Raw genomic sequence first — 23,494 nt, 5'->3', positions numbered from 1 at the left:
ACCCACCTGACTGCCCAGAACTGGGGCTGGCCCCAGGCTTCAAGGCCGCCTCGGGATTTAGTCACGGCCCCGAGGTCACTAGCCACCTGCTCCCAGAGACAGGACAGTAGGAGGAGGCTGTGCTGGCAGAACTCTTCCCCCCCTTCCTTTCTCTGTCTCTGTCTCTCTGTCTCTCTCTCCTGTCTGCCCCCTCTGTGTGAGTCTGTCCCTGTCACCTGGCCCTGCCCGTGGATTCAGTGGACTGTCTGAGGGTTCTTTCTCCTGACTGCAAGTCCTCCGTTTCCTCTCTGTCTTTCTGGCTGGTGAAATGGGTCCATATCTGTGACCTACTTATTTTACATAGACCAGAGAGTCAGGTGACATTGACACTGTGGGGGTGGGGTGGGTGGGAGGGGGTTCTGATGTAGTGACCCAGCCGCTCCCGAGATAAAGCGGGGTGAGTGTGCCCAGATCAGTGCTAAGCAGCCCATCTCCACTGTCAAGAACAGTGCAAAGTTAATAAACACCACCTTAAAAAAACAATTGGTGGACCACCGCACACAATGCAGACCTGTCCTAGGTTCCTGGGCACGAGGCATTGCCGGCTCAGTCTGTGCCCTCAGGACCGTCAGCTTTCAGAGCCTCCGTGATGACATCCATGAAATGGGGTTAACACCCCATCCCCCTCCTTGTTGCAGAAGAATTCTCCACCTAAGAGAATATACGTAAAGAAATGATATATGACATAATGATGGGTACATGTCATTATACATTTGTCCAAACCCAGAGAATGTAAAACACCGAGAGGGAACGGTAATGTGGACTATGGATTTGGAGTGATTAGGATGTGTCAATTTTACGTTGATCAGTTGTAGCAAATGTCCCACTCTACGTGAGGATATTGGTAATAGGAGGGTCTATACATGTGTGGAGGCAGGGAATAGTAAGTATATGAAAAATCTCTATCTTTTCCTCAGTTTTGCTGTGAACCTTAAACTGCTCTTAAAAAGTAACGTCTTAATAAAAAAACCCAGTATAAACAAAACAAACAAAAACAACAAAAAAAAGAAATGATACATGAAATGTTTCTGGTTTTTTGTTTGTGTGAACATAGCATAATCCCTGTGTAATCTACTGAAGAAAACCCTGCAATGCCAATACGTTGTGTGGTAGGCTACGTTAATATCACTTATCCGAACTGTTGATAACAACAAGAAAACCCCTTCGTGCTTGTGAAGGTGGAAAAGAACATGCTAAACCTCAGAACCAACCTGCTGGGAAGGGGGTGCTTTAATACTGCTGTTCGGTTCTCTAAGCTCACTCTCTTAGGTTTACATATTATAGTTCCCCATCTGTGCTCAAAATATATACCATGACATGCATGACATGACATGATATTTGTAATTTCCTGGGTACTGATTTTCTCCCACTTCTCCAAATGTGACCACTCCTTCTAAAAGTCAGGGTTTCGATGCCTCTGGTGGTGGGTGGAAGGGACCAGAGGTGCGGGGTGTTTGGGTACAGGCTTGCCAGGAGATGATATAGATTGCCCAAATCTCAGGGGCCCTGGGAAATATCTTCCCCATACCCAGATGTAACCTTTTATTGGTAAAAAATTAAATTGGGGATGAAAATCCGTGACATTGGAGCAGTCAAGTTGTAAGATAGAAGGGAACAAAATAATAGAATGATGGCTACACATGAGGAATTGGGGGCCAAGGTGATGCAGCGGCCACACTCGGCCTGCAGGAAGCCCACGTCTGCTGGGGAGGCCGATGCCACACCCCCAAGCCGTGCACATGGGCATCCTAGGCACTGGGCTGGAGACCTCAGTGTGCAGAGGGGGTGAGGAAATGACCGAGCAGCATTCCGTGTCTTTGCGAGGTCCCCAAGCTGCGCGTTGACAGTGTGTCCATGTGTCAGGAAGTGAGTCTGCATCTTCTCTCCTCTGGGACCTGGAAAAAACCTAAGGCGGAGAGCACTGGACATACTGTGATAAGATGGGTGAGCTCGCCTCTGGGCATCCCTCAGACAGGATCTATTAAGGGCTCAGAATGCAGTGTTTGTGCCCGTGGAGTCCCTTGTTCTGAGTGACACATACCCTCCCCTTCCCGCTCTCCTTCTGGCTCATTCTGAGGCATTGCTTCCAAGGCCTGGGGTGAAAGTAGTGTCTAAGGGAGAAATTGAGGGTTTGTGGGGCCTCCGTCTTGAAATGGTGCTTAGGAAGTGTCTGATATTTTTTCCATATCTGAGTACTTTTGCATTCTTTGGCGGAGATGCTCATTTTCCATCCCTGATGTCTTTGCTGTAAGATTTCTATTTACTTGAATTTAGAGGCTGTGGAATGAGGATCTGGTGGATGGGGGTTCCTCCAGGAGTCTGATCTCGAGCTGGCCAGTTCTTTCAGTGGTCATGATGATCATTACCTGAGCCAAGCCCGTGAGACCCTCCGGTGTTGGTTGTTGAAGGAAGTGCGGGGTGGAATGTCAAGAGTCAGAGCTTCTCCGTCTTAATTTTGGGCAAAATGTATCATATTCTCCATTCATGCTTCCCCCGGTTTTGTGAGCAAAGACTTAGGTGAAATTCCTGATTCTTTCCTTTTCTTATCTCTTATGCTTAATCCATTCCCATGTCCTGTGACAAATAAAGACAAGAAGAGATAAGCCCCTAATTATTTAATTCATCTTACATTAAGGTTTTCAGCTGAAACCAGAAGCATGACTTTTAAATGGCAGGAACCTTGAGATAATTGGAGAACTTTGAGCCTTTGATGCAAGAGATTTGAGAAACAAAGCACAAAGCTGGCCTTTAACATCTTGCCCTAAAAATAAGTGAGGATGGAGGCTGGAGCATGCTTATAAGTAACTGGGCTTGCAGGCAAGATGAAGAGAAATAGCCAGGTGACTGTGGTCAGATTTGTACCATGTTCTGTTCCTTTTATCATAAAATTGAGTTGTTTGTGGTCAAGAAGGTCAGCTCTGAGAGTCTGTTTTAACCCAATTGGCTTCTTGTCCCAAATCCCTTAACCTTGAGACAGTGTGTCTGTTTGATGTGGGTAATTTATCTGTTCGTTGGAGCTTTGTTATACGTAACTGAGATATGAGGTTACTTATCAGCCTTGTCATATTTAAACCAGTGATGATGACTCCGATATTTTTGTTATTATTAAATCAACCACTGTTAAAGATGATTCAGAGTCTCTTGGAGTCGAGAAAAACTATTTTTTTCCTTGTATCAATTATAGTGCAAGTAAAAATAAATGCTTATATTTAGCCAAAACTTTTTTTTTTTTTGCGGTATGTGGGCCTCTCACTGCTGTGGCCTCTCCCGTTGCGGAGCACAGGCTCCGGACGCACAGGCTCAGTGGCCACGGCTCACGGGCCCAGCCGCTCCGCGGCATGTGGGATCTTCCCGGACCTGGGCATGAACCCGTGTCCCCTGCATCGGCAGGCGGACTCCCAACCACTGGGCCACCAGGGAAGCCCCTAGCCAAAACTTTTTGAAAACGCTCTTGGAATCTCAGTTCCAGCTGGCTCCTTAATTCTCACATGTTAACACCTCAAATCTGACCGCTTCTCACCACCTTGGTCCATGTCCCTCCGCTAGTCTGAGCCCCATCTTCTCCCTTCTGGATTTTCCTATCTCCTTGCTGATCTGATCATCTCCTCACCCGCACCCCCCCCCCCCCCGCCCCGCTTCCCACTCCTGCTGCTGTTCTCTGAGCAGCCAGAAAGACCTTTTAAAAACATAGATCAGGGGCTATAACTTCTGTTCTGTTGATTATAGTTTCTCTCCTAGTGGCTGTGAATTAATTCAGTAAATAGTCGAGTGAAGTTTCTTGCTTAATTTTACAATTCCTCGCCCACAGCCCTTTTAGCCGTATGTGTCTGGGGGTGGGGGTTGGTGTTAGGTGTGTGGGAAGAACAAGAAAATCACACTCTTTTCTCATCGCTCTGTAGAAAACTCAGGAATCATTGGTACAGCTGTCATCTGACTACAGGGGGCTTTAAAGAAAAGATGACTATGCTTAGTGTTTCTCTGATTATGTTTAGGTGATGGATACAATAATCTTGGTTGTAGAATTTTAACGCTTGAAGGACTGGAGAGAGTAAATGCCTTCGAACTGCCTGGGCTTGGGCACGGCATTTCCCAGGTATAAACTCACTCCTCACAGTAACCCCATATGGCTGGTGGTACCACCACCTGTTACTCGCTACTATGCGCATTGCATAGACGGGGAAACTGCGGCCCAGGGATGTTACAGAAACTGTCCCAGGTGGCTCACCTCACAGGTGGCAGAGCAGGACTTTTAGAACCAGATCTGTTGATCTCATTTTTTATATTTGGTGAATGTTGTGCTCTGTTCATCTACAAAATGATCAGAATCATAAATTCCTATCTTATACACAAAGAAAGTGCTTTCACTTAGATTTTATCAGTTCAGAATTTTTAATAAGTAGGTCAAAGACTGCGTTGATGTCGCTGCGGCTTGTATGAGAGAGGGCATGATAACACACTGAGGCAGGCAGTGCCTTCAGGGAAAAGCATGTTTTCAAGGCGTTGAACAATACTTACTCTCTGCAACTGGCCTCCTGTTTACAAGCTGTTCTTTTCCTTTTTATCATGTAAAGAGATGGGAAAGAAAGGGACAAAAGATTGGCATCCTCCTCCTTCTTTATTATACAGAAGCGCTGTTTGCAGACAGTGGTAGAAAATGAGCTTTTCAAACTTTCTAAATGTCAGACTTTTTTTTACAAAAGTATTCTGGCCACCCATCCCGAGTTCAGGTTTGTACATCTTGTTTCTGTGTGCAGCATCGCGATGGAGGCTCATTGAGACCCACAGTGGACCGCAGGTTGTCATTCACTTAGCAGAGCTGGGAAAGAGGTTTCCTGGAGAATTCATCTTTCTGATTAGCAGAGAGAGGCTGTGGGACGTATTGGTTCAGATAAGTGAAATATAGCAAAATCTAAACCCACTCTGGAAGCATGTTCTCTGTTGTCAAAGCATCAGGGTCTCCAGATGCGTCGCTGAAGGTCACTGTTCTCTTCCCCAGGAGGGTGTTGTTTCTGAACTGAACTTGGGTCCGCTTGCCTGCTTTGCAGCAAAGCCAATCTACTGACACTGGATTGCGGTAAAAGAAAGTACAGCATTTATTTGCAGCGCGACAGGCAAGGAGAATGGTCAACTCATGCTCAAAAGACCTGAACTCCTCAAAGGTTTGCAGGGAAGGATTTTTTTTCTTTTTTTTAAAAGAAGGTACTTTTTCTTTATTTTAAATTTATTTATTTTTGGCTGCGTTGGGTCTTCATTGCTGCACACGGGCTTTCTCTAGTTGTGGCGAGTGGGAGCTACTCTTTGTTTCGGTGCACGGGCTTCTCATGCGGTGGCTTCTCTTGTTGCAGAGCACTGGCCCTAGGTGTGCGGGCTTCAGTAGTTGTGGCACGCACGCTCAGTAGTTGTGGTTCGCAGGCTCTAGAGCTCAGGCTCAGTAGTTGTGGCTCACGGGCTCTAGAGCGCAGGCTCAGTAGTTGTGGAGCACGGGCTTAGTTACTCCGCGGCGTGTGGGATCTTCCCGGACCAGGGATCAAACCCGTGTCCCCTGCATTGGCAGGCAGATTCTTAACCACTGTGCCACCAGGGAAGTCTGGGAAGGATTTTTAAAGGCAACATTTGGGGTGAGGGCTGCAGGGTGGATAACTTTCTTTTGATTGGTTGGTGGTGAGGTGACAGGATGACGTTTAGGGAATCTCAGTCATCAACCTTCTGGTTCCAACCAGTCTGGGGTCTGCGTACTTGTGGTCAGCGTGTAGTCACCATCCTCCACCCCGGAGGGTCTTGGTTCCTGCAAAACATGTGTCCACTTGTTCTGTATATATTGATACCTTCAGGAGGAACTAGGACTCTGTTTTATCCCTGAACTATTGTTTCTTTACTGCTTTTCCTTTGTTTCTGCATTCCCTCACTTCCTAATTAGTAACTGCTTGAGTCTGCTCTTTGGAACCCAGGGAAGGCCAAGGAGACAAAAACCTTTTTCTACAAACAAGAATCTGTAGGTCCCTGTTGCGTTAATAATCCCAGCTGCTTGGGTCTCACAAGGAACTCGCCATGCTTTCTGGGATGCTCAGGGTTTAACACGCTGGTTGAAATCTACATGGAAGGTGTATATGTATTTGTTAAGGACAAGGACTTCTCAGCGTGACTCAGTAATGTAGTTATACTGAGTGAAACATTACAAGGGGTGAGTATAGGGATGTTAATGCCTGATGCAGTAAGAGCCCTCAAGTCCTTTCTCCAGTGGCCATTATTAACAATAATTTGCAAAGCCTTAAAGGACCACTTTAAAGGTAAGATTATAAATGAAGAATTTTATAAAGTCAAAATGCATGAGCTTTAAATTATTGATGGAAAGTGCAGGAATCAAATTAGCAGGGCAGCCTCCACTGCTCCTTTTCTTGTTTTGACTAGAGAGGGGGATGGCATGGCGGGGGAGCTAGGCAAGGGAGGGGACACACATACACGTGCGCACACGCACGCACGCACAGGAGGGGAGGGAGGCAAATAGAAATGGAGACACAGAGAGATAGACACACAGAGAGAGACAGACACTCAGGTGAGGACACTTTGGATCTAAAGAACTTGGGAACCAGGAATCTAAGGCCAGAGCCACCCCTGCTCTCTGCTAAGCGGAAATCCTGTGGCCTCCTGAAAGAGTCTGTCCTAGGATGTCAGCACTTCAGTCTCCCTTGACTCTGTGATGATATTACCCTTTGCCCAGGATGTGATTGATGAGGGTAACAGACTTCAGGGGCTGATCTGACCCCCAACAGAGGCCACTTTCTTGACCCCAGAGGTCTGGGTGGCCCATGACCTCCCCTCATCACTCCCTGTAGGTTCTAAAAACCTCAAGCCACTGTAGTCAGGATGCCAGGGCCAGGGTGCCTAGACATACACTGGTTGAATGAGGGGGAGGGAGTTAAGGTGTGGCCATAAGGAAGGGGAGAGGGAGTGAGTAGGGCAGGAGACCCAGGCTGGCCTGGCTGGATACCCCCCATCGGGCAGTCGTGGACCCAGATGCAGAAACTCCATTTGATCTGTTGCCTTGGAGGTGAGGATGCTCTGGGAAACTGACAGCACCCAAATGTACCAGAGACTGATCTGCAAATGAGGAGTCTAGCCTGTCAACGTCCAGGAGCCTCTAGGACGTGGAGGACGGTACTTGGGTTAGGACAAGAGACGGAAGACACGTGCTCTGGTATTGGCTCCGAGCCCTCGGCAAGTCGCTGAGCCACTTGGCTATAGATTCTCCTCCTGGGCACCCAGGAGGACGCAAGCTTCTCGAGATGGGGAGCCGATCTGTCTGACTCAGCTGCCCAGGTGCCCAGCACCTGACAGGTCCTGCTGAAATTGTCATGGAGTGAAATCCACGTGCCTCCCTTGTTGTGAGGATCACGTGAGAGGCTGGATGAGGAAGCTCTGAGGTACTAATTGTAAAACGTTGGCCCCTGCTTGGGGCACCCCCATCCTGGTACCCAGGTGCCTGCCTGGAAAACCACTTTGAAATCAGAAGGATGCTCGCTGAGTGTGGAAGGTGAGCCCTGGATGCAGGACGGATGCTTCTTGCAGGCTGTGACAGCACCTGGAGGGTGGCCCTGCCGCACCCCTGCGGGTAGAGCCTGGAGGGGGCTGGCCCACGTGGGCGTGTCTGCCCTGAACTGTGCGGAGGGGATTGGCTGCATTCTAGCTGCCACTCTGCTTTCTCCAAACTCCTTGTCGGCGCCTTCTCTTATGTGGTGTCACTCTGGACATCCAGCTAATCAGGTCCCAGCTGTGTTCAATTCCTTGTGTTCTGGACCATCTCTACATAGGTATATATGTGTATGTAAATATACATGTGTTTATATGTATCTGTTTACATTTATATATAATTATTGTACCCCAAATAAGCTCATACTATATTCCTTAATTTGCTCAGGTATTTTTATAAATTTATTTATTTTATTTATTTATTTTTGGCTGCATTGGGTCTTCATTGCTACGCGCAGGCTTTCTCTAGTTGCGGCGAGCGGGGGCTACTCTTTGTTGCGGCACGCGGACTTTCCATTGCGGTGGCTTCTCTTGTTGTGGAGCACGGGCTCCAGGCGCACGGGCTTCAGTAGTTGTGGCACGTGGGCTCCGCAGTTGCGGCTCGTGGGCTCTAGAGCATAGGCTCAGTAGTTGTGGCGCACGGGCTTAGTTGCTCCGTGGCATGTGGTATCTTCCCCGACCAGGGCTCAAACCCGTGTCCCCTACACTGGCAGGCGGATTCTTAGCCACCGCACCACCAGGGAAGTCCCTGATTTGCTGTTTTTCTACTTACCACTTAGCTCGGAACTCTCCTGACTGTACTTGCAAACCCACCCACCCTCATTAACAGTATGCGGTTCTGAGGGAGGGTTTGTTACTTGCCAGGTGCTAGAAAAAGCCCCGGTGGTTGTGGCCAAACATTACTGCTCTCTTTGAGTTTCTGCATCCTCTCCTTTTGTTTTTCTGTCTCTTTTACCACTTAGGCTTTATAGGTGCTATTTATCTGCCTATCTTTTTCTTGCTAGCATCCATAAATATCCAGTTAGATTTTTAAGAATCTGAGTTGAAAGATTCCAATGTAAGTTATTCAACCAAGCCGTCAGGCTACAAAGATGAGATTTCAGGAGTATCAGCGTGAAGGTCAGGACATAAAAGGGCCATCTGGGTCCCTTCTCTCTTTATTTCTCCTGAGACTTGATTCAGTCTGGCCTTTCTCCAGGAAGGCATAACACGATGCAGTTACAAATCTGTGGAATCACGAGTCCGGAGCCCATTCAGCGTTGATTCTTCACTGCCTGCAATGAGGCCCGCAGCCAGTAGAGTCACTTCTCTTTTGTGAAGTTTCTGGTGTCATTGCAGTTAAGTCAGTTTCAGAGCTAACTCTGTGTGTGTGTGTGTGTGTGTGTGTGTGTGTGTGTGTGGCGGGGGGGTTCATCGGGCACACGCGTACACACATGTGCGTAGTGCCACACCGAGCCCTCACCCCTGTCCCTGGCAGACGGGGGTTGTGTGCACCTTGAGGGAAGGATGAGGGCCGGCTCAGTGTGACTCTGAGAGTGTCCACATTCTCATGGATGCACTTGTGTCCACGGACCTCCTGGCAGGACAGCCATCCCGTTCTGTGTGTGGCCTCCAGACTCTCTTTCATGCCCAACTCCGTAGGCAAGACCAAATAAAATAGAAGACTTAACTTGCTAGCAAATCACATTCCCCCAAATTTCTAATGGTTAGAAGCCAAGGGCAGACTTGGAGCCGTAATAATATGAAGGAAGTATTATCCTTCCAGTTATTTCCCCACTTACTGGACAAACAATCCAAGGGCCTGGGAGGTCGAGTGACTTGCCTAAGGTCACACAGTTACAGTGAGTGACGTAGTTACAGTGTCGTGAGAGCTGGTGGACTGCATACCATCCATTCCAACTTCTGATTTCTTTGGGGGACATTCTGTCTCCCCCATTCCATTGGGTCTGGATGGGTTGCTTATTTATCAGGGTTCCCTACCCTCTTCTAGCTAAATGATGGGCATGCGATCCAAGGTGGGCCAATTGGACACTCCTCCCTATCTCTTCAAATCTGACTCCTCAGCCACCATAGCATTTCTGTATAAATTCCATTTTTTAGTTATTGAGTCGGTTCCTGTTTCTTGCAACTATAGTCAATTTACAACTGGCCATCACCAGGTCTGTGGGACTCCTCTATGTATGTATAGTCTTTCCCTTTGTGATTGCATTTCTCTTGCTGGGGCAGCAGCCTAACCCAGAGGTGGCCAGTGAGTTGATGGCCAGTGTCTTTTGAACCCTGCTGACGTCTCAATGTAGCCACCAAGTGAAAGCTACTTGAATCTGAAAATGGACCTGGCTTATAGCCCGACAGACGCTAGGTGCCAAGAATCTTGGGATACGTGTGTTAGCATCTATGTTGATTTTCCCCAGAGTGTCAGGCTGAAAATCCTAGCTGCCTGGCTTGCCAGAGCTGGCTCTGTGTTCATGAGAGACAGCACCTGACCGTGGGCCCCTCAGTCACCTGACAGTCCAAGAAGCATCCCAGCCAGCCTTTGGTTGTGTTGAAATCACGTTCTCCCTTTACCTATATACTGAGGAGCGGTTGCTGAGCAAATCCCTTTTCTGTGTCCGGGATGGGCAAATTAAAGTGAAACACCCTTTTCAGTCGGCCCGAGAAAATGACCAGTCGGGCCAAGTTGTTTTAGGCAGGAGGGAAGCATGTGTGTGTGTGTTTGGGGCAGAGACAGCTTTTCTTGACACGGCTCTCACAGCAGAATGTTCTGATGAGTAGAATTTAGTGCACATCAGTTTCAAAGATACCTGCTCACTCACAAATCCATCAGACTCTTACGTGAGCTGCAGAGATGAACGAGACGTCTGATCTCTCGAGAGCTCAGGTTCGTTCCCGGAAGGTCTCCCTCTGTCTTCGGGCGGGACGGTGGTCTTCTGACCTGGAGGATTCGAGCCGTCCTCCCTGAGTCGGGGCTTTGGGCCAGCGCTCTGCCTTTCCCTTGGTTTGTCTTCAAGGAGGGGGTGGGTAGGAGGAGAAGGGGCTCACTTCTCGCTCAGGTGGTCCCTCCACGAGGAGCTCAGAGGCTGGGGCTCGTGTCCTGGGAAGCCCCCCACCTCTCAAGTGCCTGCACTGTGTCCTTTCACTCTTGGTGGGTGGTGACAAGAACCTATGTCCCCCGAATCACTTTCACAGTGGGGACTGTACACTGGAATTCTGAGGAATTGATCTGGAAATTGATACGCACGTGGAAACGTCCCCTCCACTTTAGCAACGCTTAATCACACAGGGTGTCTTGATAATCAGGTAACCTGTAAGTATAGGTAACTTTAGATTTCCAGGGTGGGAGGGACATTATATTTAGAAAAGAAAGCTGCTATTTGGAGTCAGTGTTTCCTGCAGGCAAGCCCAGTTCTATAGAACGTCTGCCACGAATGGGCTGGTGGCCTTGGGAATCACTTTAGCTCTCCAGGGCTCAGTTTCCTCACCTGTTTAAAAAGACGTGATAAGAGTGTTGGAGCAGGAAGGAGTCTCTTAAGTTTTCTACCAGCTTCAAAGTTGGAAGATTCTGTGGTCTCTAAAATGTATTCTCCCAAGCCCTTGAATTAGCTCTAGTAAAACTTAAGCAAAATGTAACCGTTTAATGATGTGCTGGAAAACTGCGTTCATAGTTCTTCTCTATTAAAAGGTTCTGACGTTTTATTTATAGATACACATTCACACGTGTATTTGTATATATATGTATGTATGTGTATATATTATAATATGTTAATTATATTATACTACTTATATATTATACTAATATCATACTATGTTATATTATTATTATATTATGTGAGTGATCTTATACTACTTTGTTGTTGTCGTTTATAGAAGTAAAACACAAACATATTTAAACCAAATCAAAAACATAGGTGAATAGGGCTCGGGGTTCTACATTCTGCCGGCTGTCTTGCTTTGGGGACAGCTGCCATAAAATACTGTTTTGACACAGTGTGCCCTCTATAGAGGGACCGTATTCGTTGTTGTGCAGAGAAGTTTCCAAGCTGTGCTCTGTGGGCTTCAGCACTCTATAGAGATTCTCCAGAATCTGAGAAAAGTGTTTGAAAAGATATTTAGAAACTTTACCAGCGCACTGGGGAGCTTGGTAGACCTCAGGTCTCAGCAGCCAGCACAGCGTGTCCGCACTCGGTTACACATTTCCATCTTCCTTTCTCTGTACACACACACTGTGTGGAGTTGGATGCCACCAGCATATGGTCCTGTGCTGATAGATTAATTTGGTTTTGCCCGGTTAGGTAGCTCTCCTGTCTTGTCTGCCTTATTAAAGAATGTTCCATGGTCACAGGACAAGCTGTTAAAAACAGGTGTTGTTTGTGGTTAACTCATCGGTGAGTATCGGGACTTTTCTTTTCTTTTTTTTTCTGGCTGCACTGTGCAGCTTTTGCAGGATCCTAGCTCCCCGGCCAGGGCTCGCACCCGGGCCCACTGCAGTGGAAGCACGGAGTCCTAACCACGGGCCCTCCAGGGAAGTCCCTGGGACTTTTCTTAATAATGTGCAGCCAGGAGAGGAATCAACAGATCTAATGCTGCAGTTGGCATCCCCGACCCTCAGGGTCAGATTTTCAAGTTCATCAAAATAGCTTAATTGTTCTCAATAATAGACTTTATAATTAGAATATATTATCCCTTGAGCTTACAAAATAAGTGAAATACTACTTGTCTCTATGCGTAGGAATTTCATGGAAGATTCATTTGGAAAAACAGTTCTGTTGCTGAAAAGGTTTGGAAGCCACTGATGTAGTAAGACAGCACAGATCTTAGAGGCAGACAGTTCTAGACATGAGCCCTGCTTTCCCTGGCTTACTAACTGGATGGCCTCAGCGAAGTAATTTGCCTCTCTAAACCATAGTTGTGTCTTCTATAAAATGGGCCTGCTCTCCAGCAGCAGGATGTTTTTGCAGATTGTAGAGAAATGTACAGATGGCCTAGTCCAGTGCCTGACACATAACAAAGAGTTCAGCATATGATAGTTATTAGAACGCTCTTCATGCTAGGAATTAAAGTCATTATAGTTCATGCCTGGCCATTAAGAGGTATGTCTTTACACTGTGGAAGTGCATATACCTTACCGTATTTGCATGTATTTACATATTTCCTTATTTGGAGAACCTAGATATGCATATCCTGCTGAATATATTTCCCTACAATTTAGAGTCGTTTTGGCAGACTGTAATGGCACATCTCTCTTTCTAATACAGCTTCTTGGCAAATTAAATCAGTTACTTTTTCATTTTAAAAGTGTGGAGCCTTTGCAGAATAATTTCCTGTGCTTTAGGTTCTTTTGGTAGGAAAAAATAATCAAGCAGCCGATGGGAACTGCTTTTATGCATTGGGACTCTGAAATGCTGCTTTATTTTTATGTCCAGGCTCTGTGGGGGGACTGCAGAAATCCCTGCTCTTGGGAATGTTTTTGAGCCCCCTGAGAAACTGAATAGGGAGAAAAGAGCTAACTTAAAAAGCTGCTATCCGCCTCCTCTAATTAGCTTGCTCTCCGCTCCTGGGAGAGGGAGTGAAAATATGAAAACAATGCAGGAAGTGCTGGAAGTGAATGGCATTCTAGGGGTCCGTGGTAGCCTCTGATGCTTTGATGCAGAAAAGTTCACGGTAAACAAGGCAAGGAACCACACAGGGGCTTGGTGTACCCTTGCCCTTCTCATGCACTGCGTCCTGCACGGGGCCGTGGGGAACGGTGGTCCTTTCCAAGCAGGTGTGCCAGCTGGGCAGCTGCAAGCAGGGGAGACCTCATTGGAATTCAGCAGCTTGAATCCACAAGCGTCCGGCCCTCCCTGTCGCTTGCTTGTGCTCTTGGGAAAGATCAGGGGCCCTTTGTGCTCTAAAGCCATACATCACCAGGGCCCGGGGATGCAGAAGCCATGGGAAGAGCACAGAGTCTCTCCCTCAGTATCTCTGCTGGAGGCCGGGGAAGCTCTCACAACATTTGTGGCTGGCGGTGCAGCTAACCTTTTCGTGACATCTTAAAGAGATTCAGATCCCAGAGATACCAGCAAAGGAATTAGGGGTGGGAATTGGGGCGACAGAAGCTGTTCTTCAGCGGAGATGGCTTTTGCCTCCTGGTGGACATGGCCCCCGGTGGAATGGGCCCGGTGGATGTGGACAACGGTGACCGGCAGTGGGGACTCCAGTCTGCAGGTCCTTCAAGGAAACTCAGGAAAGAGGCAAGTTGTCTCCGTGTATCTCTTCAGCATTGCCCCTGACGTGTGTGAAGCTGGGGGCCAGGGCGACACCCGGGGCCCACCACGCAGATCCAAGCTCCTCTTTCTCTTTGATGCTCGGTTGCATAACTTCCTTGTGTTTTTCATACCCGTAAACAGATTCTGCAAAACGTCAGGCACCTAGATCTGTTGTTGTCCAGGCGTGGATCTTAAATTTCCCCCCTAGACAAAAGCTAAGTCTGTTAATATTAACGTGTGTTTGTAAAAGTCAGCATGGCCTCTGTCGTGTTTGTATGAATTCAGTCTTTACTAATGAAATTTAATAGTATGCAGGCTTCGGCTCATTGGATCCCATCAAAAGCAGCTCTGATGTTTCTGTTCGTCTCTTTGTCCCTGGAGGGCTGTGTGGCAGGTTGGAGGAGCCAGGGTCCTTGAAAGGATGGGGGTGGGGGAATCTTTGGCTCTGACAAAGTGAGTCTCTGACAAACAAGTTGTAAAAACATCGATGTAGATTTCCTGAAGGAGAACTCACCAAATGGCCTTTTTTTCCTGTCCTGCCTGACTGTGGAGGGATTGGTTTGTCGTGGTGTTCTCTGCCGGCTGGCAGATGGTCTTTAGAAGATGCTGACTTCTGCAGAGGACACTGGTCCTTTGATATCTTGGTGCTCTGCGCTGTGAGCGTTTCACGTTCCATACACACCTGATGCGTCACCCTCTGATTATACATCTTCTGCCAAATCGCCGGCTGGGTCGCTCGTGCCAGCAGCCATCCTAAGTATCCACCCTCTTGATAATTACCTTCCTTGTTGCAAGTAAGTGAGTGGCATCTTGATCTATTTAAAGTATCCCAAGACGGAAATTAGCCCACGTGATGCTGCTGCTTCTTGCACGCCGGCATCCTCAGAGTGTGGTGGGGCTGGGACCATGGACCCCTGTGCATCCTGAGCATGTAAGGAGCTGCACTCCAGCCTGAGGACACATGCCTGGCTCAGTGATTTGGGGGTGCCTCATCCTTCCTGGCTTGAAATTGAGTCCTCAGTGGAAGCAGGGTGATGGAGGAGGACTGTCTGCTCTGGATTTTCTCGAGCCCAGGATAAGGCTTTAGTTCGGTGAGTGGCATCCCCTTGTTCCTGGGTGGGGGGCGTCCTCTGGGTGGAGTTTCAGTTCATCTCTCTGGCTGAAGAATCTTCCTTGAGAGGAGACTTTGCTGCAGACCAGCGAGGGCCATTTTCACACTCTTGGGATCAGCAGGGGGGCCGTGCTTTGTGTTTTAGTCTGACATGTCCTCCACCTGACCTGCCAGCTCTCATTCATTCATGTATTCACTTACCAGATGTTTAGGCTGGGGATGCAGTGATAAACAAAAAAAACACAAAACAAAACAAAACAGGCTGTCCTCTTGGCCTTTCAGCTCAATAGAAGGGAAAGATCATTAACATGATTAGAAAGTGACTAAATCTATAATAACAGGTTTTGTGCTACGAAAGAAAGGCAGTGGGAGAGAATGATGGGGTGAGGGGGAGAGAGACCTAATGAGATTTTGTCTTGTGGAGTGAGGGTCCTATGGGTGTGTTGGAATCACAGAGTGTCCCTGGGAATGCTTCCATATCATTTTGCCTGAATTGTTGCCAAAATAACACGAGCCAACGTTGATCAAAAGATTCCACTGTTTGTATTTGCCGCTAAGGCCAGAAATACGTATTTCGTGTAGAGCTGAGTTCAAAGACTCCATCATTTGGGCGCAAAGCTGGTGATAACGAGTTTCACTCCTGGGAATCACGCTGAGAAGTGACTTTGCTCACGGCTGGCCTCGACCGTTTCATTGGGCAGAGAGACTGGTTGCACCGGTCCTGGGAGGGGTCATTAGGCCGTGCACGGCTCCCCAGCACTGGCCCCTCGGAGCCAACGCAGCCCCGGCCACTGTCTAACCTGCTCTCCACCCCCTCTCTCTCCATCAGGAGTTCTGACTCTGAAGAAGCATTTGAGACCCCGGAGTCAACGACCCCCGTCAAAGCTCCACCGGCCCCACCTCCGCCACCCTCTGAAGTCGTTCCAGAACCCGAGGTCAGCGCTCCGCCTCCCCCAGAAGAACCAGGTAACCAAGGATCAGGCGCCCCTGGGGGAGGCCTGGGGACAGCCCTGCGGCTGAGCCCCAGGAAGACTCAACAGCGGCTCCTCGGGGGACCCGGCTGGAGGAGGGCACACACCCCGGGGGGCTGGAGCTCCTTAGATTGTCACCAGCCTCTGGGGCCTCTCAGCTCCGGGCTTGGTTTGATGTGGTGTAAACTAAGGGTGCGGAGATACAGTGGGCTATTTTGTGTCTGCTTTGCAGAAGTTTAGGGGAGGCCTCTGGGGAAACCATGCATTTAACTCTGGGTGCCTTTCAGCTGACGTCCAGAACTGGGTTTGTGCGGGTCATGGAATTCTCTGGTGCAATCTTAGATTCTGACATTTGGCCCCTTGCTCCCATAAGAGTACTGGTTCTGGATCGCCCATGTGAACCTGCATTTTTATTAAAAACGTTGCCCCTGTGGGCTTGGGGATGATAATTAGTAAATGGGCAAGAAGAGAAAATGATGGATGGCTGCGTCTGTGCAGGGATGACTCCTTTATTCCTCATTAACTTCAAATTATCCAGATTTCTTATCACTTTCCCACACCCCCTAGTGTGACTTAGAACTTAGAACAAAGACCTTTATGTACCTTTCAGTTGTGGTGACTACTGCGATTGGGAGGATGGGGAAGGCTAGGACAGACCTCCTGTCCCAGCCCCCAGCCTGCCCAACTGGCTGGAGTCCTCTGTGTGCTGCCTTCAGTTACACCAGCAGGGGTGGGACCACCTCAAGCATTAAAGTTTAACATGAGGCCTGGAAGGAGATGGGGATTGCTAGGAATGGCCTCACAAGCTGGTCAGGGGGCCAGGTGGTCTCAGAAATGGCCGTACAGGCCAATCAGGGGGCCAGGTAGTACCGTCTTCAGAGCCGGACAGCCTCAGCTGGACCCTGAACTTCAGAGGGCCCCATTCTGGCCTTCCTGGGGCCACAGCCCTCGCAGCGAGATAAGTCTGCAGAGCCAAACTCCTCCTGTCCGTGTTCTGGATACCTGGGAGCAGCCACTTCCTGGGCCCACCCCGTCCCCATCTCCTGGCCCGTCTTCCCAAGGCTGACTGTGCCCACGTTTGCCCCCTTCAGCCAAGGAGATGCCAAGGATGGGGCTGTGACTTACAGGTGGGTTGTCCACACACCTGTGCTCGAGGCTGCCCCTGGTGAGGGATGGAGGTTGGGGAGAGAAGGAACAGGCCAGGGGCCCGGCCTCCATTTGTACTCTCGCCCTGGCCAGGAGCCAGGTGAACTGCAAAATAAAAAACGATTTTGACCTTAATGTTGGTTTTAGAAAGAAATGGATGGGATTCTTTCTAGCTGCTCTGGCTTCAAGCTGGCCATAGTTTTAGGGCAGATACTCCTGGAGCTTTGTTCCTAAGCAAATGTGCTCCATGGTGCTGGGGGAAGAGGAGAGATACCTTTGCTGGTGTCTGATAAATGCAGTTTTCATATTCTCCCCTTTTGACAGCTTATCAGTTAGTAGTACCTGATGCTGCAAAGTTCGTTTAGGCACTGAGCTCTGAGAGGCTAATTATTGGAATTTATTTGATTTTAAGGTGGGGAAGAAGCAGGAAGGGCTGCTTACATTTCTCAGGGAGTCGTTTGCACCCCAACTTTCTTTCATATAATAAAGAACGTAAAAATTCCATTTCCTATAATATTGTAAAAAATTCGCCCCAAGGTTTTAATGGAAAGTGGCTGAATGACAAACACATTTTAATCCTTAGGTCAAATGTGCAATTAAGAATAAATTATCCTTATGGGTATAATAAGTTCATGCCTACACATGTGTGGGATACCTTAGGAAAGATGTCAGAAGAAGAATGAAGGCCGAGGACAGTGCGTGGTCCACCCCCAAGCGCCACGCAGAGTCCAGAGGACGGTCATTGCTGTGGGCACGTGTGCGTCCTGTGGGATTTCCAGTCACATAGCGCTTCTGGGGTTGGTTTGCCACCTCTGTTCTTTTCTTCAGCCTGTCTTTGTTCCTTCTTCCTGACTTCTCTTTCAACAAAGCAAAGAACAATCTCCATTCTTAAACACGCACCCACACGCGTGCACAACACTCACCTCTTGCTCGGATGGTAGTTTTTGAAAGAATGAACACTATGGAGGATTAAGAGAGATCCCCCAGTGGAAGGGGTTGGAGCCGTGAATTGCCATGAGTCACAGCCCCATGGAACTTTTGATTACCCTGGCTGGAGTCTGACTTTATGCTTCTCCTCCTTGGAAAACGACAGTGAAGCTACATGTATGCGGATTATACAATAAGGACACTTACGGTCGGGATTGTGTCTGCCTAAAGCCCCCCTGTCTTGGGCTGTACAAAGATCCAGCTGATTTGTCACACTCATTAGAAAAGTCTGCTGGTCCCTTCTGTGGACAGCATGGGACGGTACAGATTAAAGGGGCGCTGTGCTTGCTTGTGGAGGTGGCTAGAGGAGAAGAAAGCTTCCTTCTGGGAACCGAGGGAGAGAGAGGGCAAGAGAGGAAAATCTGCTGTTTGGTTTTTGCCTCTGCAGAGCGCCTGCGCTGTTGCTAAAGGTGCCAAAAGAACCCCAGGAAATAATAGACGAGACCTTTGGCTGTGAATAAAGACGTGATGTTTCCTCCTGGAAACTTAATTTTACAAAATAATCTGTCACCTTACCTTGGGTGCTGCCAGCGTGATTGTGCTGCACGGGACAGGATAATGGGTGAGATGTGGCTGGCCCCCATGTGTCTGCCGCTCGTCTGGGCTGTGCCAGGGTGTGGCTTATCTGAGCCCAGTTTTTTTTCTTTTTTTTTCTTTTTTTTTTTAATAACTGACCTAAGATTTTTTTAATGATTGTATGATTTTACTAGTTATTAGGTAAATATACATTCCAGAGGCTCTTAGCATTTACCATTGATTAACATAGTCTAACTAGGGATGGTCACTCAAGGCTTTATGGCTTTTATTTCAGTGGCTTTATAATTCTTGCATAGTTGGTTAAAACTGCTGGTTTAGCTCATGATACAAAAACATGTAACTGCCTATGTGGATTAGTCATTAAATCTTATTTTCAGCGAGGACATGATTTTACCTTAGGTTGCTACGTTAGAGACAGATTAACTAAAAAATAAAAGTGAAATTAACCTCTTTAATTGAAAAGAAACGGGAGAAAATTAATTTGAAAAGTTACGTGCACCCCATTGTTCATAGCAGCACTATTTACAATAGCCAAGACATGGAAGCAAACCAAGTCCATCGACAGATGAATGGACGGAGAAGATGCAGTGCGTATATATACACAGTGGAATACCACCCAGCCATTAAAAAAGAACGAAATAATGCCATTTGCAGCAACATGGACGCACCCAGAGACCATCATATTAAGTGATGTAAGCCAGACGGAGAAAGACAAACATCATATAATATCACTTATATGTGGAATTCCAAAAAAAATGATACAAATGAACTTATTTACAAAACAGAAATAGACCCACAGACATAAGAAACAAACCTACGGTTACCAGAGGGGATAGCGGAGGAGTGGGAGGTAAATTAGGAGTTTGGGATTAGCATAAACACTCTACTGAGTGCAAAATAGTTAAACAGGGACCTACCGTAGAGCACAGGGAACTATTTTCAGTGTCTTGCAATAACCTATAATGGAAAAGAATCTGAAAAAGAAGAAAAAAAAATATATATATATAACTAAATCACTTTCTGAGCCGTTTTCTTATCTGTAAAATGAAGCAGGTGACCCGTGAGTCCTCTGAGATCCTTCCCACTCCGACTTTTCATGGTTCTGTGATCAGGACGCGTGGCTGCATTATTAGAACTCAAAACTGACCACTGAAGGACATAATTAAACGTCACATAATTAAATAATAGCTCCATTTCATGTCTGCCATGTGCCAGTCCTGTGCCAGGTTCTTAGCAAGTTTCATCCCATCTCAGGCAAGGGGAGGAGCCCCAGTGCTCACAGCATCCCTGTACTGGGCATCTCGTCACCTGCTTGCCAGTGAGATGTGGGGCTTCTGGACCTTGACCTTGGTCTCAAAACAAGTGAGGGGCTGTGGGATCAGAATCCCCGCTTCTCGACTCCCTTCCATTTGGAAATCAAGTTGCTCTCTGTGCAGGCGAGATGAACCGGTACATCCGAGGCAGAGGGTAGGCCATGCGGTTGCCAGGTGGGTGGCAAGTAGATGGTCAGTGAGGAAAGCCCGTCTATGAGACCAGGGGCGGGTTTCCATCCTACAGTTGCCCTCCCTCTGGAGACGCGGTTCCGCGTGGGGGAAGCGCTGTTTGCTCATTGTCGCTGGGAGGATGCCCAGCACGGGGAAGGCCGGTGTGGGGGACCTTGGAGGTGACCGGAGCCGCCCGTGCCCTACTTGGCCTCGACCTTTCCTCACTGCTCCGCGGGGAGGGTGGCCTCGTTGAGGCTCCAGTTGTGCTCCACGTGGCCGTGTGTGGACTGCTGTCTGCAGATTGACCCAGAAGGGAGCTTACTGCACCCAGGGGCTTCTGTTTTCACGTCTCAGGACTCAGTCTCCATACATATCGTCACTTGCTTTCATCTCCTCTGAGGTTGAAGTGCAGGGTGCCCGCCGCAGAGAGACAGGAAGCCTCCTGGTATCAGGCGAGGAGGCATCTGAGAGCTCGGCCAGGCGAGAGCCCTTCCCGTCCTGGGGCAGGGGCACAGGGAGTGGAGTCACGGTGGCGTGTGTAAGAGTTGGGGCCCACGGCTGCTGTTTCCTGGCACTGCTGTACCCGGGACTAGGTGCTTACGTGCTCCTCCTGTTTCATCCTCACAAGAATGCTTGATTTATGGTTGAGGCTCAGAGGAGTTGAATAACCTGCCAGGGGTGGCCCTGGGCACCTTGGGGGGCACACCAAGAACCTGGTAGGGCCCTGAGCCTTTGGACTCACATTGTCTGCCCTTAATGACCTCGCTGGAGGATCTTGACTGCACTCAACGTCCAGCTCAGGTGGATCCAACCTGTTTTCACAGAGAATTTCTCCATCTGCAAACAGTCACCCCAGTCGATAGCTGTCGTGACCCACAGAGCCTCAAGCAGGGCTGCTCCTCAGCCTTTGGGAGCTGAAGGCAGGTTTGAGAGCATAGATGTGGGAGAGCAAGGCAGGTACCCAGGAAGCAGCGGGCACAGACCTGCCAGGTATGGAGGTCCTCGGGACCCAGCAGGGTCTGCGTGAGAGTCCGGAAGCCTCCCGGGTCTGGGAGAGAAGCCGATTTTGCATGGGCTGCCTGCCTCTCTTGCTGGTCCGTTCTGGGTTTAGTGACCACATCAGAGAGTGGACACACAGGGACCGCATCTGCCTGTCACTTCCACCTGCCCTGACGTCCCACACCGCTGAGTCCCCATAAGCAATCAGAACTCACCTCAAAGATCAGTCCAAGCCATCCAGGCTGATCCTCCAAGCCACATCTGTGGCCACATGTGAAAACATTGCCCCCGGAGATGTGAAGAACTAGACTGTGTCCTGATAGGAAGCAGGTGACATGAGCTAGCCCGGGCCCGACTTCCCTGCTCTGGGAGCCACCTGTGGCACCTGTGAAAATGGGCGTTCCGAGCCCTGATCCCAGCCGTGCTGAACTGCTTCGCCAGGGAGGAGCCACAAGTCGGGGCTTTCAGTGAGCATCTCAGGCAAAATGCTGCATGAGGACTGAGTCAGGCTCTATTTATCTCTCATTAGCCTACTTAAAACGGAGGACTTGGGCTTCCCTGGTGGCGCAGTGGTTGGGAATCCGCCTGCCGATGTAGGGGACACGGGTTCGTGCCCCAGTCCGGGAAGATCCCACATGCCGCGGAGCGGCTGGGCCCGTGAGCCGTGGCCGCTGAGCCTGTGCGTCCGGAGCCTGTGCTCCGCAGCGGGAGAGGCCACAGCAGTGAGAGGCCCACGTACCGCAAAACAAACAAACAAACAAACAAAAAAAAAACGGAGGCCTTTTCCAGAATAAACATTATTGATTGCAATCGATTATTATTCACATACTTGGAAGGATATAGAGCTGGGCTCCCCGTGTACAAGACCATTGACGCTTGATATACTGGACGAGGCTAAGCGTCTGAGTGCAGGGGTGCCTTGTGTTGGCACCTTTAGGCCTCTGGGCCTGTGGGTTCCTGCCCAGGGTGAGCTGGGTGGGGGTGGGGTGGGGGGAGGCGGAGGGAGCAGCACAACACAGCTGGCAGTACGTGCTCCAGTTAGAAGCAGTCAGCAAGGCTAAGGGATGTGGCCTTTGAAGACAGTAGTGTGAGAGTTGGGTGACATCGGTTGCCCCTTGTTGGCTTTCTCCCTTTCCTTGGAATCCCCTCTTGTTTCCGAACACATTTCTTTTTTCCTTAGCTCGGGGATTGTATTGCCTAGCACAGTTAGGGACTGCACTGTGTGCCCTCAAGTTCATATGTTGAAGCCCTGACCCCCCAGTGTGACTGTATTTGAAGATAGGACCTTTAAGGAGGTGACGAAGGTTAAATGAGGTCGTAAGGCGCTAACCTATTAGGGCTGGCGTCCCTGTAAGAAGAGGAGGAGACGTTAGGGATGAGCTCACACAGAGCAAAGGCCGTGTGAGGACACAGGGAGAAGATGGCCGTCAGCAAGTCAAGGAGAAACCAAACCTGTGGACCCCTTGACCTCGGACTTCCAGCCTCCAGAGCTGTGTTGTTTAAGCCCTTTGGTCTGTGGACTTTGTTCTGGTGGCCTGAGCTGACTGATATGTCGGGCACCATCTAGTAATCCTTTGGGTATCATGAACCAAAGATGCTGATTTTGTCCTCAGACTGAGCCAGAACCTGGAGCCAGGACAAGGCGTTGGTCTCCAGGGCAAGCGTTGCCCAGGTCTGCGCTGTTGGGATGCAGCAGGCAGAGGACGTGAGCACGTGGATGGATCCTTCCTTACCTCTGTGTCCACAGCATGCCCCACAGTGGTTGACGTATAGGAGGCAGCCAGATTGTTTGACATATAGGAATGAATGAATAAATTGTCTTCATGCAGATACGATGTATGGACATTTAGAAATCCAGTGGGGGGGACCGGGAATCCAGTTGGACCACACTTGCTTTGGAAAATCAAGGCCTGCACGTGGCAGTGACCCATTTCTCTGGTCTAAAGTTTTCTCTGAAGAGCATCGAAGGGCCCTCCCAGCCCTGCTCCGGTCAACAGACAATAAAACAGTGGTTCTCAACCAGGGATTATTGCGCCCCCCCAGGGAACATTTGGTAATTTCTAGACATATTGTTGTTGTCACAGCTTGGGGTGGGGGGATGCTAATGGCATCTAGTGGGCAGAAGCCAAGGATTCTGCTAGACATCCTACAATGAACAGGCTGGGCCCGCTGCGACAAAGTACTAACCATCCTGAGATGGCCACAGTGCCGAGGCTAAGAAGCCCTGTGTCGAGACTCGATTTCCTGGTCCATGATGATTTAATTAGGGTGTGTCAGTTCTAAAGAGGAAAGCCACATTAAGCCGTCAGAGAGCTTTTCTTCTGGGGAAAACAGTTAGCAGATGGTTGAGCTGCATATCTGCTGACTGTTGCACGGTCTGGGGAGAACTCCTGACATCTGAAGGGCCTCGAAAGGCTTCCTTCTTCAGGCTGCTGGGGTATGCGTAGC

At 48.9% G+C, this 23,494-nt stretch overlaps 1 protein-coding gene across 3 annotated transcripts in view; it reads left to right on the top strand.

Moving 5' to 3' along the window:
- The window catches only part of LOC132439561 (transforming acidic coiled-coil-containing protein 2), a 141,694-nt gene that overhangs the window by 77,221 nt on the left and 40,979 nt on the right, over window positions 1-23,494 (top strand). For all 3 annotated transcript variants that reach the window (XM_069541501.1, XM_060033919.1, XM_060033917.1), the window contains one exon: window positions 15,752-15,888. In XM_069541501.1, the coding sequence (XP_069397602.1) occupies window positions 15,752-15,888 (137 nt within the window). The remainder of the gene's footprint in view (window positions 1-15,751; window positions 15,889-23,494) is intronic.

The sequence above is a fragment of the Delphinus delphis genome, chromosome 16, assembly GCF_949987515.2.
Source record: "Delphinus delphis chromosome 16, mDelDel1.2, whole genome shotgun sequence".
In the NCBI taxonomy this organism is placed as follows: Eukaryota; Metazoa; Chordata; class Mammalia; order Artiodactyla; family Delphinidae; genus Delphinus; species Delphinus delphis.
The sequence above is the reverse complement of the archived record's forward strand: the minus strand, read 5'-3'. Positions and strand labels throughout refer to the sequence as shown.